At 44.4% G+C, this 16,398-nt stretch overlaps 2 protein-coding genes across 3 annotated transcripts in view; one reads left to right on the forward strand and one right to left on the reverse strand.

Annotated features, from left to right (window-relative positions):
- Window positions 1-1,361: 1,361 nt before the first annotated feature.
- DDX5 (DEAD-box helicase 5) lies at window positions 1,362-7,869 on the reverse strand. The gene is made up of 13 exons (XM_004707279.3): window positions 7,694-7,869; window positions 6,299-6,464; window positions 5,852-5,948; window positions 5,643-5,776; window positions 5,468-5,533; window positions 5,111-5,252; window positions 4,868-5,028; window positions 4,586-4,758; window positions 4,151-4,261; window positions 3,883-3,944; window positions 3,741-3,800; window positions 2,245-2,469; window positions 1,362-2,066 (listed from the first exon to the last, which is right to left on the reverse strand). The coding sequence occupies exons 1-13, from the start codon at window positions 7,735-7,737 to the stop codon at window positions 1,660-1,662; spliced, it is 1,848 nt and encodes a 615-aa protein (XP_004707336.1). The 5' UTR covers window positions 7,738-7,869; the 3' UTR covers window positions 1,362-1,659.
- A 589-nt stretch (window positions 7,870-8,458) lies between these two features.
- The window catches only part of CEP95 (centrosomal protein 95), a 31,970-nt gene continuing 24,030 nt past the window's right edge, over window positions 8,459-16,398 (forward strand). For both annotated transcript variants that reach the window (XM_004707543.2, XM_045299663.1), the window contains exons 1-4: window positions 8,459-8,758; window positions 10,054-10,182; window positions 12,423-12,530; window positions 14,229-14,339. In XM_004707543.2, coding sequence (XP_004707600.1) covers window positions 8,740-8,758; window positions 10,054-10,182; window positions 12,423-12,530; window positions 14,229-14,339 — 367 coding nt within the window. In that variant the 5' untranslated portion in view covers window positions 8,459-8,739. The remainder of the gene's footprint in view (window positions 8,759-10,053; window positions 10,183-12,422; window positions 12,531-14,228; window positions 14,340-16,398) is intronic.

Below are 16,398 nucleotides of genomic sequence, written 5' to 3' on the forward strand. Positions count from 1 at the left end.
ACAAGCCCGTGAGCATGGTTTTGAAGAGGTGAGCAAAAACAATCCGTATTACAGGAAAATTTGTGTAACTGCAAACCTATAAACCCACACCAGAAAACTGGCCTATACGCAAAAAAAAATTAAAAAGGAGCGAATGGGGAGAAAAATCACATTTATTAAGACAACTACAGGCTAGACACAACACACATGCTAGAGTCAACTCTTAAAACTTACTTAAAATAGGTAAATGTTTACCACAGTACCACAATCACGTCTGTAATTGTTCACAATTAAAAACCCCACGTTAGACAACAAACAGTAAAATATGTACTAAATGATCGAACCTACCCTGGAAGTCTGAATTTGACAAACCGTGACACTGAAAACTGGTTACTAGATGAACCAGTTTTCAATAGATTTGTCATAGAAATTTTTCCCACCCCTGAAATGAATCATTTGATACTTTAGATAAGGCAGTAATAGCAATTAAAGCCTTGGGTTAATAATCAGACTTTTGTCTCGTCTCCTGGCAAAAACAAAAACTCTCTCCAGAAATACATTCAAACCTACTTCCAGAATTACTGACATAAAGCATTAGAAAATATTAAGAGGGTTCATCCTAAAGTTATTCCCTGGACCTTTCAAGCAACACACCTGTGTTAAGACTGTGCTTTTTGGCTGCTGCCTCTAGCATTTTGGTGAGGACTTTTGTAAATTGCATGAACACATACAGTTTCCAAGACCTCTAAATTCCCTGAATTATTGGACATTCATGACTGAGTGAGACTAGATAAAAGCCCCAGGAAGCCTGTAAAGACTAAAATCTACACATAACTTGAATGAAGGACACTGAAAACAAATCCAGTCAGACTCAAATTTTGCCCCTTACAGCACTAAACCATGTCTTTTTCAGATTTGTTGACCATCTTGGTAATTCACAATACAGCCAAGAGCACAAATTTTTGGGGGTAAAAAGTTCAACTTCTCCAACTATTAAAAATTTCCAAAGGGGAAGTCAGTCATCCATGGTGTTCCAACAGTTTGAGGGTAGAGCTATACAACTGATTTCACATCCACTTTTACTAATGATCATCCACTGTAGCAGTATTAAGGAAAATAGGCTTGTTAAATGACTCCAAGGTTGAATGCTATCCACAAAAGCATTTATGCAATTTAGCCTAAGTTTATAAAATTTATCAGTATAGATCCCATTTTAATGCTTGCACAATAGGAAGAGATTCTTCTTATAAAAAGAACCAATTTCCCAACCCCCAAAATAAAATGGAAAGGAGAAAACAAGTCAATCTTATTTTTGATTAAAAACAAACCATTAAGTTTCACATGACAATATAGATGTAAAATAAAGTACAATTTCCACTTAATTCAGTCTTCAAATATTTTTTATTGGAAGGCCATGCATTGCCTTCATGTATTTCAAATCACTGTACATAACTTTTGTGAAAACACTGCCTGCATTTTCTAGTACAAAAAAAACCTAAAAATTGTTTCAGGAATGTAGAGAAATATCCAACTTAAATAGCGAAAAAAGTGCACCATAATTACTGCTGCACTGCAGTCATTTCTGCATTTTCCATGTTTCTTAAATAACTATCTTGTCTGATAACACACAATATAAAGAGCAATTATGAAAAACAGACATTTACATATACCTCTAGAGTCTTATTGAGAATATCCTGTTGGCATTGGATAACCAATCATAGGTGCAGCTGCAGTAGCAGGATATGCATATGCTGCCTGCTGGGTCATACCATTGTGCATATTTGGAACGTTAGTTCCATATTGCTGAGTGCTATCGTAACCATTCTGGTAAGTCCCTGTTGGATTACCAGTCCTAAAGCTGGTCTGTATACCAGCAGACACAAAATTACTTCCAAAGCTCCCATTGGTGTAATTTGCAGCAGTGTAAACACCATTTTGGGTTTTTGCTCCAAAATCTCTCTTAAGCAGACTAGAGTAACCTCTGTCATAGTTTTCCCTGTCTCTAAAGGTGTTGAATCCACCCCTTTTCCCCGCAGAGTATCTGTCCCGTCGGTCATCCTTCATGCCTCCTCTACCCCTGGAACGACCTGTTGGAAAATAAATGGCAAACTGATTATTTCCATGACACAAATCATTGTTAAAAAAGAGGAAGTTAGGTAGCTTTGTCACAAGTGTTTTACAATTGCTCAGCTCTATTGATTCGAGACAAACCACGTGCCCTCCAATAAATAAGCAGCGTTATCTCATACCAAAGGTTGGCCTTACCTGAACCTCTGTCTTCGACCAGCTGAAGCAACTTGGGATTAATTGCTTGATTGGCTTCACGAAGCACAGAGATAAGGTCGCTCACTTGCTTTATGTTATTAGGTGTAAAGAAAGTGTATGCTGTGCCCGTTTTGGTACTGCGAGCAGTTCTTCCAATTCGATGAATATAATCCTCTGAGGAGTTAGGGTAGTCATAATTGATGACAAATTTCACATCTTCCACATCTGTAAAGTGTTGCAGTGTGGCAAAAGAGCAATGTACGGAGTTTTGCACACCACAACAGCCAGACCAAAAATAAAAAGTTAGACAATTGTATTCCCAAGAAGGTATGGGCTGCAAAAAATACAGTTAAAATGGTTATCCATTCCCTGTAGGAAGACCATTGAGGTTTGGGGGGGAGGGGGGAAGAAAAAAAAAAAAAAAGGAAAGAAAAGCACATGTCATCTTTGTAATTCTCATTACCCACCCAGTGTTAAGGCCAACCAAAAGGAATGTCTATTTCCTTAATACATTCCCAAATCAGGAAGGCCCCTTACAGATAGATCATCAAGTGACATCTGAATGCTTCTGCGCAGTAGGGCCACATAAAAGTTCACAGCCACCTCTTCATGTGCTCTTTTTGAGGACCTTTCGATTAAAATATATGTGGTCCTTTGCATTTACACATTCATCAGTTCAAAATTCTGGCCACACTGCTCGTCTTGCCAAGACCTTACAACCGCAGCTGCAAGAAAAACATACCTGTCCCCCAAAAGTGGTTTTTATGCACTGTGTCTCGTCTAGGCAAGCGCTTCCAAGAAGCCAGGACTCACTTGAGAATGTGTCTCTCTCTGGCAGGTCTCGACATGACGACTACGGTGTAGGTTGAGGGAGGAACTTTCAAAGCACTGTTTCCTTTCCCACTGACTACGGGTGGGAAGTGCTCCTGCTCTAGAGCTCATGTGCCAGTACTCACCAATTTGTCAAAGGCTTAGTACCTTTTAAAGTTGCTCTCTCCGTTTCAAACTTGAACAAAAATTTCATTGAACACTGAAGTTTGGAAATATTTCTTCGACATTTCAGCAAACTCACTGAAACGCAAAGACCCACAGATCACAGGAGACAGTTTGAAACAAGGCTGTACCATGGCAGTCATGCAAAGCATGGGACAGAAGAAATACCACGGCAGTGAACTGTGAGAGGGTAGCTTCCCTTTCCCCCCTGGAGAGAACAGTTTACGTGGCAGAGGTGGTACTTTCTGCCTTTTGAAGATTACTGGCACACTGTCAGCTTTCCACCTCTCTACTCGACTGGAAGCAGCCAGCCGATCACTAGTCCTCCATCCCCCTCGAGTCCTCCGATTGTCATGCCTAGGCCTTGCCACAAAGACTGCACCTTTATGTGAAAAAAAAAAACTTAGAAAAATGCAGAGGTTAAAGAAAGCAATAGACTTTCTTTAAAAAATTGTATGGAGATCTTCTGGGAAACCAAGCCACGAATGCGAGTTTGTACTAACCTAGCCCTCTGGAGGCCACATCTGTAGCAATCAGAATAGGAGCTTTTCCATGTTTGAATTCTGCAAAGAAAGGCACATAGAATCAATCATCACCCCCAGCAACAAACTGGACAATGGAGTGCATGTTTTCCACAAAACTTACCATTTAGAACCCAGTCTCGCTCCTGTTGACTCTTATCACCATGGATACCCATGGCAGGCCACCTAAATTTAAAAATGTTTTATCAGTAGGCTTATATTTAGAAGCAAATGGTCGATTCATGTCTAGGTGTTTAACCATTTCTGGTTGTACATCTTCAATTGTCTTAAACAGAAATAGTTTTCCCTTATACAAGCAAGACATTCTCATCCATGAAAGCCATATAGCATTAGCCACTTTACTAAATCAGCTAAATATACCCCCCACATACCCATCTCTCCTCATTTTTCTGGTAAGTTCATCACATCTTCTTTTGGTTTCAACAAAAACAATAGTTTTATTCTCCTTCTCACTCATTATCTCTTCCATTAGACGAATCAGTCTGCAAAGAATTTACAGTTAAAATGATCAGTGAAGAACAGTCAAGCTCTATTTTCAGGTCTACAAATCCAAGAGGAAACACCTGCTTAACCACTTGTAAGACAATTCTATTCTTGATCTTGAAGTAAACCCACAAGAGCCAAGTTCCTTTTAACCTACAGGAAATGTTAGAATGGTAATTCTTACTATATAGGATTCAACAGATTTTCAGATGGCAGAAGTGAGCCTATCCAAACTGAAAACGACTTTTGATGATGACCTATTAGACAGTGGCTCCATTTGTAGAGCAGTTATTTTAAGAGATGAAATTGAAAAAACCACTTACTTTTCATCCTTCTCTACATCATGACACACATCCACAATCTGAAGAATGTTGTGGTTTGCACTCAGTTCCAATGCACCAATGTTTATATGAATGTAATCTTTCAGGAAATCTTCAGCAAGCTGTCTTACTTCTTTTGGCCAAGTTGCACTCCACATTAAGGTTTGCCTGTCAGGCTAAAGAAAAATTATTTTGAAGCAAAAAAAATCTAGTATTGTACTTAAAAAAAAATGAATTTGAGTTGGGTTTCAAAAGAAAAAAATTGTTATTTTTAATCAAACTTACTCTGATCTGGTCCACAATCTTCCTTATTTGGGGTTCAAAGCCCATATCAAGCATTCTATCAGCCTCATCAAGGACAAGGTAAGTTGTTCTTCGCAGATTGGTTTTCCCACACTCTAAAAAGTCAATCAGTCTTCCAGGTGTTGCGATACAGATTTCCACACCTTTAATAAAAAATTTAAGTTAGCATGGGCATCTGCAATCTTCAGCACCATCAGCGATTAAGAGATTTTTCCTACTATGTACCTCTCTCCAAATCGCGTATCTGTGGTCCCTTGGGAGCACCACCATAGATGCAAGTAGACTTCAAGCGACATGCTCTACAGTATTCAGCAGCTACCTGCTGTACCTGTTGGGCCAGTTCTCGAGTTGGCGCCAGCACCAAGCACTGAAGAAAGAGAAATAGCTTTCAGCACAGACCTGGATCCTTGTATTGAAGGGAACATTTTACACTGGGATATAATTTCCTCAATTATGCTGGTCCAGCAGTCAAAGGAACTAAGGGTCCAGAGCTAATCCCTGCACAAAGCACTGTAAAGCAAGCTATTACATCGTTTGCTATGTATTCTACCAATCTCCACGACTGGCTAAACACATACTTACAATAGGCCCATCACCTCTCTCTAGGAATGGCTGATGATTGATGTGGACAATGGCAGGCAGCAAATACTGTTGGAGGGGGAATAAAGAAAGAGGAGAGTTATTAAAGCACTTCTTTTCTTTTAATCCCAAATCCACACTAGAGTACCACAGTATCATCAGTTGTGTTCTCACTTACAGACAATGTTTTCCCGGATCCAGTCTGTGCTACTCCGACCATATCTAATCCACTTAGAGCAACTGGCCACCCCTGAGCTTGAATGGCGGTAGGTTCGGTAAAGTTCTGCCTTGCAATCACATCCATGACATTTGCTGTAATTAGTGATAGAAATTTAGCAAAATTTAGTGCAAGAGGAGAAAAATCAAGAACTCAGAACTGGCACTTACCAGGGAAGTTTGCTTCATAAAAATTCAAAACTGGCTTCGGGCAGTTGTGTCCTCTAACTGTAACTTCCTTGCTTCTTCTGTATGTCTCCACATCTTGCTGCAGGAGGATTATAATAATCTCTTACAGTCTTGCAACAAGCAGCCTCCTAACTAAATACACAACTGACAAGGCCCCCAACACGGTATTTGCTACATTTTAAGCCCTTATTTTCACATCTAGATCTATACATAAAAACCTTGTAAAATTCAAGAACCACCTGGCTAATACCATTTCCAAAGAACTAATTCAATAAAGACAGACATCTGTGTTTTCAAGTAAATGGCACCATTTCCCAATTATGAAGTCAGAAAGTACGAAACACCCCCAAATCTACTCATTTGTAGCCTAATTTTGATTTGCTGGAAACTATTACTAGGTTATAGTCAGAAAAAAACAAAACTACTGACCGCTGTGCGCCTAGTCAAATCAGGATGCTCTTGATAAAAATTCTTCTCAAATTTGGGCAGCTCGTCGAGATTCCACTTCTTTTTAACTAGTTTCTCCCCAGGATTTCCGAATTTCTTTCCAGACAGGGGCCCTGCCCTACTTCCTCCAAATCGAGGTGCCCCAAACCTATAATTAAAAATAAAAACATTTACAAGTTCATAGACTTATTTAACAACCGCTAAAGATCATTCAAAGGAAACGTGTGCAGCTGGAGAAGCACACTTAACCAAGATCATTCCCAACAGACTAAACCAGTGGCATCGTCTATTGCTCAGCCACTCCTCCCAAGTGTACACACATGAACTACGGGACGGTCAGGTCAGGGCGCGGGATTGATCAGGTCCGCCACTGGCTACCCTCGCACGCAAGTTCAGATTACCGGGATAGACAACATGGCTTGTGGCTACGGTCTTTTCCACAGGCTTAAAATTTAACTACCTGGGAGAGGAATGATACAGGGGAGGAGCCTAGCGGCGACGCTGTTTATACAGCTGCTTTTCAGCAAAAACGCTTTGGTCTGAAGAATGGATAACGGGGCAGCAGTCATGTGAAAACGGCACGGAGGTGGCTCTCGGGGATGCTTATGCATGGGAACCGAATGGGAAGGAGGGAGGGTGGGTGGGGTGGGGGTGGAGGACCCGCGGAGGAGCTCCCGATCCCCGTAACAGAATTATATAACGCGAAGAAAAGGAGGAGGAGGAGCCGGCGAGCACCGGGGGAGGAGTCCCGGCCCGGGCGGAGTCGCTCGGGCGGCGTTCCCGCTGGGGCGGCGCTTCCCCCTTTGTCTCGCATTTCTCTCTGCGCCACATTTTCTCGCCGCTGCCATTTTGAGCTCCTCCGCCGGGCGGGGTAACAAAGGCGCCGCCGCCATGTCCGAGGCCGGCATTTTGTACCCGCGGCTCAGCCGCATGGCGGAACTCGGCGGCGCCCGCCACCCTCCAGCCCCCACCGCCCCCAGTGGCGTCGGGAGCGGGCCCCTCACTCCCACGGGATCCCCGGGGAGCCTAAAAGTGCTCCCGGAAGAGGGGGGCAAATCGCGGTTACGTAGCCGGCCTCCGCGAGTCACCTTTCTCCCCCGCCCCCGCTCGCAAGACGCTCCCCGGAATCACCCCAACGGCGGCGAAATCGCCGCAGGCCCCCGCCCGGGGCAGTAAACAAGCAAGCGAGCTTGTGGGCCGTTAAGGGTCATGTCCTAATTTAAAAAACACTTAAAAAATATCGCAAGCCGCCGTCGGAGGCCGAGCAGGGAAAGGCCGAGAAGGCCAGTGTTCCAATTGCGGCGGCGTCGCCCCAGCCCCCACTCGTCGCCTTCCCATCCCCCACCCACCGGGCCTGACAGCTTCGTATCCACTCACCCTCGATCCCGGCCGCGGTCTCGGTCACTCGAATAACCCGACATGGCGTCAATGGTTGCGGTTGGTGGGGAACGAAGTCAGGAGAATGCGGCGGCGCGAAGAGTCGCTAGGGATGGCGACCGCGAAGCCTTGCGGGGGCGGCAGTGGCGACCAGCCGGCGATGACAGGAACCGGAGCTATGCAACCAGAGACCGGTGGAAATGAATGAGGCGCCGGCAGCTTCCCGGCAGCCGGTTTTATAGTCTGCACCGCCTCCTCCGCCGCAAAGCATACTGGGAACCGCTCTATGACCTAATCGCTCCGCCCCCTGCGCAGAGGCCGCAACGCCCGCCAGCGTTCCGGGATCCGCCATGTTCTCCCTTTCCCCAGCCCCGCCCTCGGGGCCATCCGTTTTTCTCCCCTGTCCTGTTTGCACCTATCCACCACTAAAACCCCCATCCCGTACTCCAAGTTCGCCTTTTCTCGTCTCTACAAACCTTAAGCAACCCACCCCACCCCTTTTCAGGTCCTGCCCTGAAAAGTCAAGCGACCGTCACCGGCCACTCTCCACTCGAAGATGTTTACGTCTCCGTAGAGCCTTACGCCCATAGCCTAGTGACACGGGAAGGCGGAGCCGTCGTCACGTGACCGCGTCCCCCGCCCACCGCGTGAGCCGGCCGCACTACTTCCCCCGTTGGCGGAGGGATACATAACGACCTGGATCACCGGAAGTGCCCTTCTAATTCCCTCAGGGGACGGATTTAGGCGAGTGGGTGGCCTGGTCAGTCAAACCCGCTGACCGGAGAGCTTTGGAGCGAGCTCTGGTCCTCGGAGAATGTGATCTAGATTCCGCAAACCGCCGCCGAGAGGAGCGCTGTGAAAGGAAGTGCTCACCCGATGACCAATCAGCAGCGAGAAGCCGTTTAAACGTCCCTCCCTCTCACCCCTCCTTCTCCACACTTTCCTTGCGCTCCCCCTCCTCCCGCGGCTCTCTCTCCGCACGGCCCTGCTCGGACACCGTCCCCGCGCGCCCGCCCGGGATTCCGGAGGCGACCTGCCTTCGCGACATGGCCGGCTCCGAGGCTGGTGAGTCTCGGCCCGACGCCCTGCGGTTGCGGGCAGAAGTCGTCCTCCCCGGAAGTCCCCGCCTGCTTTGTAGGGTCGGCCGCGCCGGAGTCTAGGCTGCCTGCGGGACCCCTGCCTGTCTCTGTTTGGGGTGGGGGAGAGGCCGGCTTTGGGGCGAGGCGGCCAGCACTCACACATCCCGATTGCAAGAGCTGTCAGGAAGGATCGTCCCAGGCTGGCCTGGGTGGGGACTGAGGCCGTGCCTACGCTTGTGTTGAACGTTTGTCGCGATCTTTGCCGATATGAGATAGTGGTGGGGTTTTCCCCCTCCTCAGTGCCCGCTAGTTACCGGCTTTGTCTAACACGGCGAATCGATTTGGTTGCCCCGACGCTTCCCGTCTTTTCTCCAGGACTGCGTACCAACCCGTTGCCATGGTTTTGCCAACCGTGACCACTGGGGCGAGGGGGTGGTGTACTGTGAGGGAAAACTGCTGGTGGAGCAATGTCTGCTCCTCCCTCCCCATGATACTCATGTGTTTCCATCACGTAAGGTGTATCTCACGACCGAATCATACTGTTTTCCACACGATCATTCTATTATTGGGGGCGGCGGGGCGGGACCCGCAAGTGTCTCCAGCTTTCAAGAAGCCCTTAAAATCCTTTGCTCATTCAGCATTGTTTTCGAGAAGGGGCGGTTGAGGGAGAGGGTGGTACAGAAAACAGTGTTCGTCTTGTGTTCTGAGCTTAGATGGTGGCCACAAGACCGCTTTGATACAGTTTTCTTATTTTCCTTTACAGACATAAAATATAATATCTAAGTGAAAACCAGCAAAGCACAGTAGCGTTTAACAGCTTAGGTTAACCATAGCCAATTTGGGCATCAGAGAAATCCTGACTTGCACAAGAGAATTGGGTAAAAAACTTTCCAGTCCTTTAGGGATTTTGAAACAACACCCATTAATTAGTTTCTGTGATGTAACATTCCCATTTATTTGTCAGTGTGCTTTAGAAACACCTGTGTAAGACTTACAAATTAAAAATTGGGTAAATTACCAAACCATCCAGGTCACAACAGTAGAAATTGGATTTACATTCTATATTATGTTGACAACATTGAAATTATAGCTCTCTGGGAAGTCAACCCTCACCCCCACCCACCCCAACACACACACACACACACACACACACAGAGATCTTTGAAATTCTTTGGTTATTAAATTTCCTACAATCTAACAAGTTCAGTGCCTGTTCTGGGGGTGGTTTTTTTTTTTTTATAAAGTATGTGCTTGATGACTTTTTCCCTCTTTTCCCAACAGAGTGGGTAACCATTGCCAATAACCTTCTTTTGAAATGTCACATACACCTGAGGATACATGTACTTGAAGATTGTGATGCTAATGTTTTTATTGCACTTTATCAGTCAATTTTGGGAGAAAGGGTGCCAGGTAAGGATACCTCAACCAGGAGTAATTGTTTGAGCCAGAGTTTCTAGTGCCTTTAGTTCAATCTGTAAGCAATTGTCAACTCTCGTTAAAATCCTTTGATAGTTGTAAAATCTTGTTTCCTCTTTGTCTGCATCTTATTTTTATCCAAATATTGCATTCATTACCTTAATGAGTACCTTACAGTAGCCCACCATAATAACAGCCTTGATCAAATCAGTTGGACTCTTCTTGATAATCACGGTTTCATCTAATTATGTCTGATGCCTTTTAAAAGCCACACCCTTTCTGAAAATGTGCCTTCAAAGGCTCTAAATGTGAGTAGATCATGTTGTGTCCTGTTATATAACTAATCGTGGAGAAAAGAATTGATGTGTATTTTATGAACCTGATTTGCTGAGAAGACAGTTAATAAATTCACATGTCCTCTTATCTTGGAAGTTGTGACTTATTTCTTCTCTGGGATATGTTGTCATTTTTGCTGTAGCCCAGCTTTTATCCCTCAGCACCCTTATGTACAGACTCCTTCACTGCCTCGATTCTATGGGTCATTGATAGCTCTAAGTATTCAGGGGCTGTTTGGTCCCTCTTCCTTTCCCATTGTCACCAGTGATGGGATATAAAACCAAAATCTCACTGCCATCAAGTCTTTTCCACTCATAGTGCCACTATAAGACAGGGTAGAACTGTCCCTGTGAGTTTGAGACTACAACTCTTTGTGGAAGTAGAAAGCCTCCTCTTTCTCCCTCAGAGCAGCTGATGGTTTCAAACTGTTGACCTCGAGGTTAGTAGCCCAACTAGCACTATGTTACCAAGGTGATGGGATAGCCTCTAGCTGTTATTTTGATACTAGTTTCAACTGTCTCCCATCTGTTTGGCATATACTTCATAGACTTTTAAAATGTTTTTCCTTTTGCCCCTAAAAATTCATTTTCCTTAATACCAGAGATGAAACTCCAAAACTTTCCAGACTCCAATCTTTACTGACATTTTTTAACCTTTTTTTTCCTTTCAAAGTACTTAAATCATTTTATTGGGGGCTCGTACAACTCTTACTACAATCCATACATACATCCTTTGTGTCAAGCACATTTGTACATTTGTTGCCAGCATCATTTTCAAAACATTTTCTTTCTACTTGATCCCTTGGTATCAGCTTCAAAAAACATGTAAGTCTCCTTCATTCACACCTTCTGCGGTTGCTGCTTCTCTCAAGGTGCCCTGGGCAGGCTGTCTACAGAGGCTAACACCTCACTTCATGTATTGTCTCCTCAAAGTATTAGCATCTCCTTAAGTTTATGGAATCCTTTATCTTCTGGAAAGGAGCTTTGGTGGCACTGTCAGATAAGCATTAAACTGCTAAGCACAAAGTTGGCAGTTCAAACCCACCAGCTGCTCTGTAGGACAAAAGTGAGGCTATTTCCTCCCGTAAAGATTTACCGCCTCAGAAAACCCTGTGTAGGGTCACTCTGAGTCAGAATTGACTTGATGGCCATGGGTTTGGGTTTTGGTGTTGTCTTCTGTAAGGTCCCTGGGTGTGCTCTCAACTACTAACCTAACAGTTGGTAAAAGAAAAATGTCTGCTTCCATGAAGATTACAGACAATGAAACCCTGTGAAACTCTTCTACTCTGTACCATGTTGGGTCACCAGGAGTCAGAACTGACTTAGCAGCAACAGGTTTGGAGTTTTAAAAATCTTTCATTAAGATGTCTGGGTGGTACAAACAGATTACACTCAACTACGACTCAAAGGTTAGTAGTTCACATCCACCCAGTGGAGGAAAAGGCCTGGTGATTAACTCACTGCCATCCAGTTGATTCTGACTCAGCAACTCTCTAGGGTTTCTGAGACTGGAAATCTTAACCGGAGCAGACAGTCTCCCTCATTTTCCCCACAAGGAGCAACTGTGAGTCAGAACTGCCCACTGTGAGGGTAGCAGTCCAATTCCGAACTCCCAGTGCCACCTGGAGGCCATGGGTGAACACCAACTTGACGTGGCTTTCGGTTTGGGTTTTCTCTCATTAGCGTGGCACTTGGAGATCACGGACATAGGTATGGTAGTTGGATAAATGAGCATTTTACTTTGGAACTCCGGCTCGATCTAGGAACTTTGTCTGGACATTAGAGCCAATTCTTTTTGGGCAGAGGCAGCTTTGGTAGTAATTGAGCTTGTTCAGAAATCTGGTCAGAAATAAACTGGGATCCTTACAGGTGCAAAAATGATGTGACTTTTTCCTACAGACCTGATAGTTACTCCTCGGAGTCAGGAGGACGATGCACACAATGTACAAGCAGTAATTGACTCACTGGCCTTGGATTACCTGCAGGTCAGCCTGTCGCACATAACAGGTTAGTAGACCCTTGACCATCACATAATTATGCATCATACTCAAAAACAATGGCTATAAACCTTCACATTTCTAAATTAACAAACTACATCAGTGGGTGTAGAAGAGATAATCATGGTTGTGAGAGCAAACTGGAGTTTCTGATGGTGTGGGATCTGTCTGGCATTTGAGGGCTGGTGGTTTGCATCCCATGACTTGAAGCAAACCACACCCCTTAGTGAACAGTCACTAAAGATTGCAAACGTGTTCTCTGTCTCAGCGGGACACGTTGAGACCTAATTACAGCAATAATTTGCTATTGACGAGCAAATTTTTGTGGAAAGAGAAATGCTTTGTCTTCAAATCTTTCTAGTGCAGGTGAGCTGAGAAGCTGTGACCAATCAATTTGGAGGTGACTCCTTTAGAGGAGTAATCCCGGAAGTTCTCCCGATCCTGGGCAAATGACACTGCTTTGTCACGTTGAGTTCCTGCTATTTGTGCTCTGTAAACATACTCTAGCGAGCTTGCTGGGTGGACAGAGCTACATAAGGCAGTATTGTCAACCTCCCAACAAATCAGGCTCACCCCATGGAAAGCTCTAAAGCAGCTTGCTTCCCGTGGCCCCCAGCCGCCCTTCCTCATGCCTGTGGGCCCCTGTGGAGTGCAGTTCCTTCTGCACCGGAGGCACTGCAGGCCAGCCAGCAGGCTTGGTTGCCTGGCTGGCAACCTGTGATCCCTACCCTGGAAACTGACAAGTCTCGACTATTCTCTTGGGGGGTGGGCATCTTGTTAAGCCAGAAAAACACAGAGCTTGACATCAGGATCACTGGTTAGTTATTTTAAATTGGGGAGAGCCTGTCCAACCCTGTGTATTTGCTAACAGTATTGCAAAACATCAGCCCTCTGATTTGTTGTGTATATTGTGGCTGAAATGCGGAATGGCTTGCATCTCTCAAATGTCAGATTTCCACTCCCGCCTCTCTGGTACAGGTACAGGTCTGGACTCAGGAGACTGCCAGACCTGATCTCCCAAAGGACAACCAGAGGGTCTCAAGAGTCACTTTCCACACTGATGGGACTGCGGTCCGGCTGTGGAAGCCATTTTGGGTGGCGTTAAAACGCGTCAAATTCCCATGCTTTTCTATTCAACATCTCAGCTAGATATTTATTTAAAAGTCTGGGATTTTAGCAAGGGAGTCAAGGATAGATGTGAGGAAAACATGGTAGAGTTTCCAAAAGTGAATAGGAGCTAACCAATATGGAAGGAACAGAAATAAATCTGATGAAAGTATTCTCAATAAATACTTTAAAACTATTAGTGTCCCGCTTTTTAATCGCCTTCTCTGTATCACAGCCTACAATCTGACCCCGTGTCCCCGCTGTTTTTGCCCCAGGCCCAGGAAAGATCTGCTTAGCTGCTCTTGCTCTTGGTCTCAGTTTTTTTTTTTTTTTTTCCTTCTTGGTCTCAATCTTACCAGGAGATGTTTTCTTAAGTGCAGTATTGTGCTCCCTGAAAATGGAAAGAATGTTCTGATGGGTTATTACCCACTGCACTCAAGGCTACACTGTTTTTTGTTTCGTTTTCAGTTCTAAACCATCAGCAGGAAATTGATGTTTTTAAAATTGTACAGTGTTGTTTCTCCCAGATGTCTCTAGAATGCTTGTATCCTTGAGCAGCATTCAGGTTGAATTTTCTAATAGCTTTGTGTTCTCTGTGCAGGAGAGAACATTGTGAAGGGAGATAAAGAATCTATTAAGAATCTTCTGGAGATATTTGATGGGCTGCTAGAGTATCTTACCGAGCACATCAGTGAAACGTCTCATGAGAAAAGTAAGTTTAAGGATGAAAATTTGGTTTGGGTTATGCTCTGTTATGTTCCCCTTTTTTGCCTATCCTGCCACTCCCCACCTCCACCATAGGAAGTGGAATGATTAATCCAGTATGCTTGATGAAGTACACATACTGTCCTGGTAAATTTCCAGTTCTCAGTGTTCCAAGTGGCTGAGTGTTCTCTCACCTAGACTGTCATGGCCTTTGTTAACTCATGCTGCTTATGAGGCAATTCAGAAAGAATCGACAATAGAAAACTAAGCTTCTGCCTTCAGTGCTACATCCCTTCCTCCAAGATTCCCTCAGGACCCCTGGTGGTGTAATGGTTATGAGTTGAGCTGCTAACCACAAGGTCAGCAGTTCAAAACCACCAGCCAGCTCCTAAGGAGAACGAGTTACAGTCTTGGAAACCCACAGGGGCAGTTCTAGCCTGTCCTACAGAATTGACTCGATGACCAGCACTGCCATTTATGTGACACATTGGGATGTTGCCCAGGCGCCAGCAGGAAGAATTTGTGGATTTCTGTCGCAACCCAGTTTGGTTTATGACAGCCTGAATAACCTTTATTTCACTCTTCCCCCTAGATCGTATCAATTTTTTGTGTGAAATTTTGGTTTTGTGCTTTTTAATGTTAATTATGAAGATCAATATTGCCATATTATTTTCCAAAAGAGTATGGCTATCTCAATTACTTACAATCTTTAGCTCAATAAATCCCATCCTTAGAAATTTGTTCCAAGGCAATAATAGAAAAGAAAGTTACTTGTTTGCAGGTCTTCAATGAAGTGTTACTTAATCACAGAAAACGAAAAAGGCCTGAACATCTCCACAGTATGAGATTAAGTAAATAAAACTTTAGTCGCTGGCCTGTTAGATGTCATTGAGTCACAGTGGCCCCACGTGCCCTGGAACAATACCCTGCCGGCTGCTGCACCATTCTCAGTCTTGCGATGTGTGACCCTGCTCTTGCAGTCCCTGTGTCAGTCCATCTCAGTGGCCCTCTGTCATACCCAGCACAATGTCCTCCTCCAAGAACTGGTGTCTCCTGATAACATGTCCCAAATGCATGACATGAAGTCTCCCTACCCTCTCTAAGAAGGAACATTCTCATTGTCCTTCTTGCAAACAGATTTGCTTATCTGGCTCTATCCAATCTTCTTGGCCAGCATTGTAATTCAGAGGCATTTTCCCTTATCTGTTGGCCAGATATCACATACATATGAAGCGATTTTAAAAATACCATGACTGGAGCCAGGCACACACTTGTCCTCAAAGTCACTTTAAGTCATTAAAAAAAGAAAACCAACTAAAAAGCGTTCAGCAACAAATAGCAGTTACCATAAGTGCCAGTGTGTATGAGTATGGGAGTTCTGAGTGATGCTTGACTGGGGGGTTGACTGGTCCTCTCTTTGCTGTTACCATGTTTGAAATTGAAATGGGAAAAAAAAATTTTTTTAATCTGGAAATCTTTTCCTTTCTGCCTTTTAACCTGGCTGCTAAAAAGGGTGAAAAGAACTGGAGAGTTGGGGCTGTATATACAAAGCGAGCCACCTAAGCACAGGGAAGAAGTGGGGAAAAAGCAGTTGCATTGTGGGGGCTGTGGTCAAAGTCCTCAGACAAAATACGTGTGGATTCTTGAATGAAAGGCCAATTTGCTTCACCCAAATCTCTATATATAGATAGATATGATATATGTATGTATGCCACACACATATATATATGCCACATGTAGAACTCACTAATTCATGGCTAGCAGGAAGGCATATGGATGTTATGTGGCTTTTAGGCCTTTTTTTATTTTTATTTTTTTTAGTGTATGGTGTGTTGTTTTTTTTTAAACATTTTATTAGGGGCTCATACAACTGTTATCGCAATCCATACCCATAGGCCTTTTTTTAAAAAAGCAAATAAAATTTCAAGATAATTTCCAAATAGTCTTTACAATGTAATGCTTGATTGGAGGTGTGGGGGAGATAATAAGGGCTACTCTAGAGTAGGACAAGGAAACAGAACTGAGATGTGCTTCCATAAGCTCAGTGACAGTGAAATTGGGGGGGG

Source organism: Echinops telfairi, unplaced genomic scaffold, assembly GCF_000313985.2.
Source record: "Echinops telfairi isolate 266 unplaced genomic scaffold, ASM31398v2 ScPeMD7_7458;HRSCAF=8496, whole genome shotgun sequence".
Taxonomy (NCBI): domain Eukaryota; kingdom Metazoa; phylum Chordata; class Mammalia; order Afrosoricida; family Tenrecidae; genus Echinops; species Echinops telfairi.

Excerpts from the sequence above, each read along its gene's own strand:
- DDX5 (XM_004707279.3), bottom strand. The coding sequence starts at position 7,737 with ATGTCGGGTTATTCGAGTGACCGAGACCGCGGCCGGGATCGAGG. Across the intron at positions 5,777-5,851 it reads TTATGAAGCAAACTTCCCTG|CAAATGTCATGGATGTGATT; the intron begins GTAAGTGCCAGT and ends CACTAATTACAG. Across the intron at positions 2,067-2,244 it reads GGTCGAAGACAGAGGTTCAG|GTCGTTCCAGGGGTAGAGGA; the intron begins GTAAGGCCAACC and ends ATTTTCCAACAG.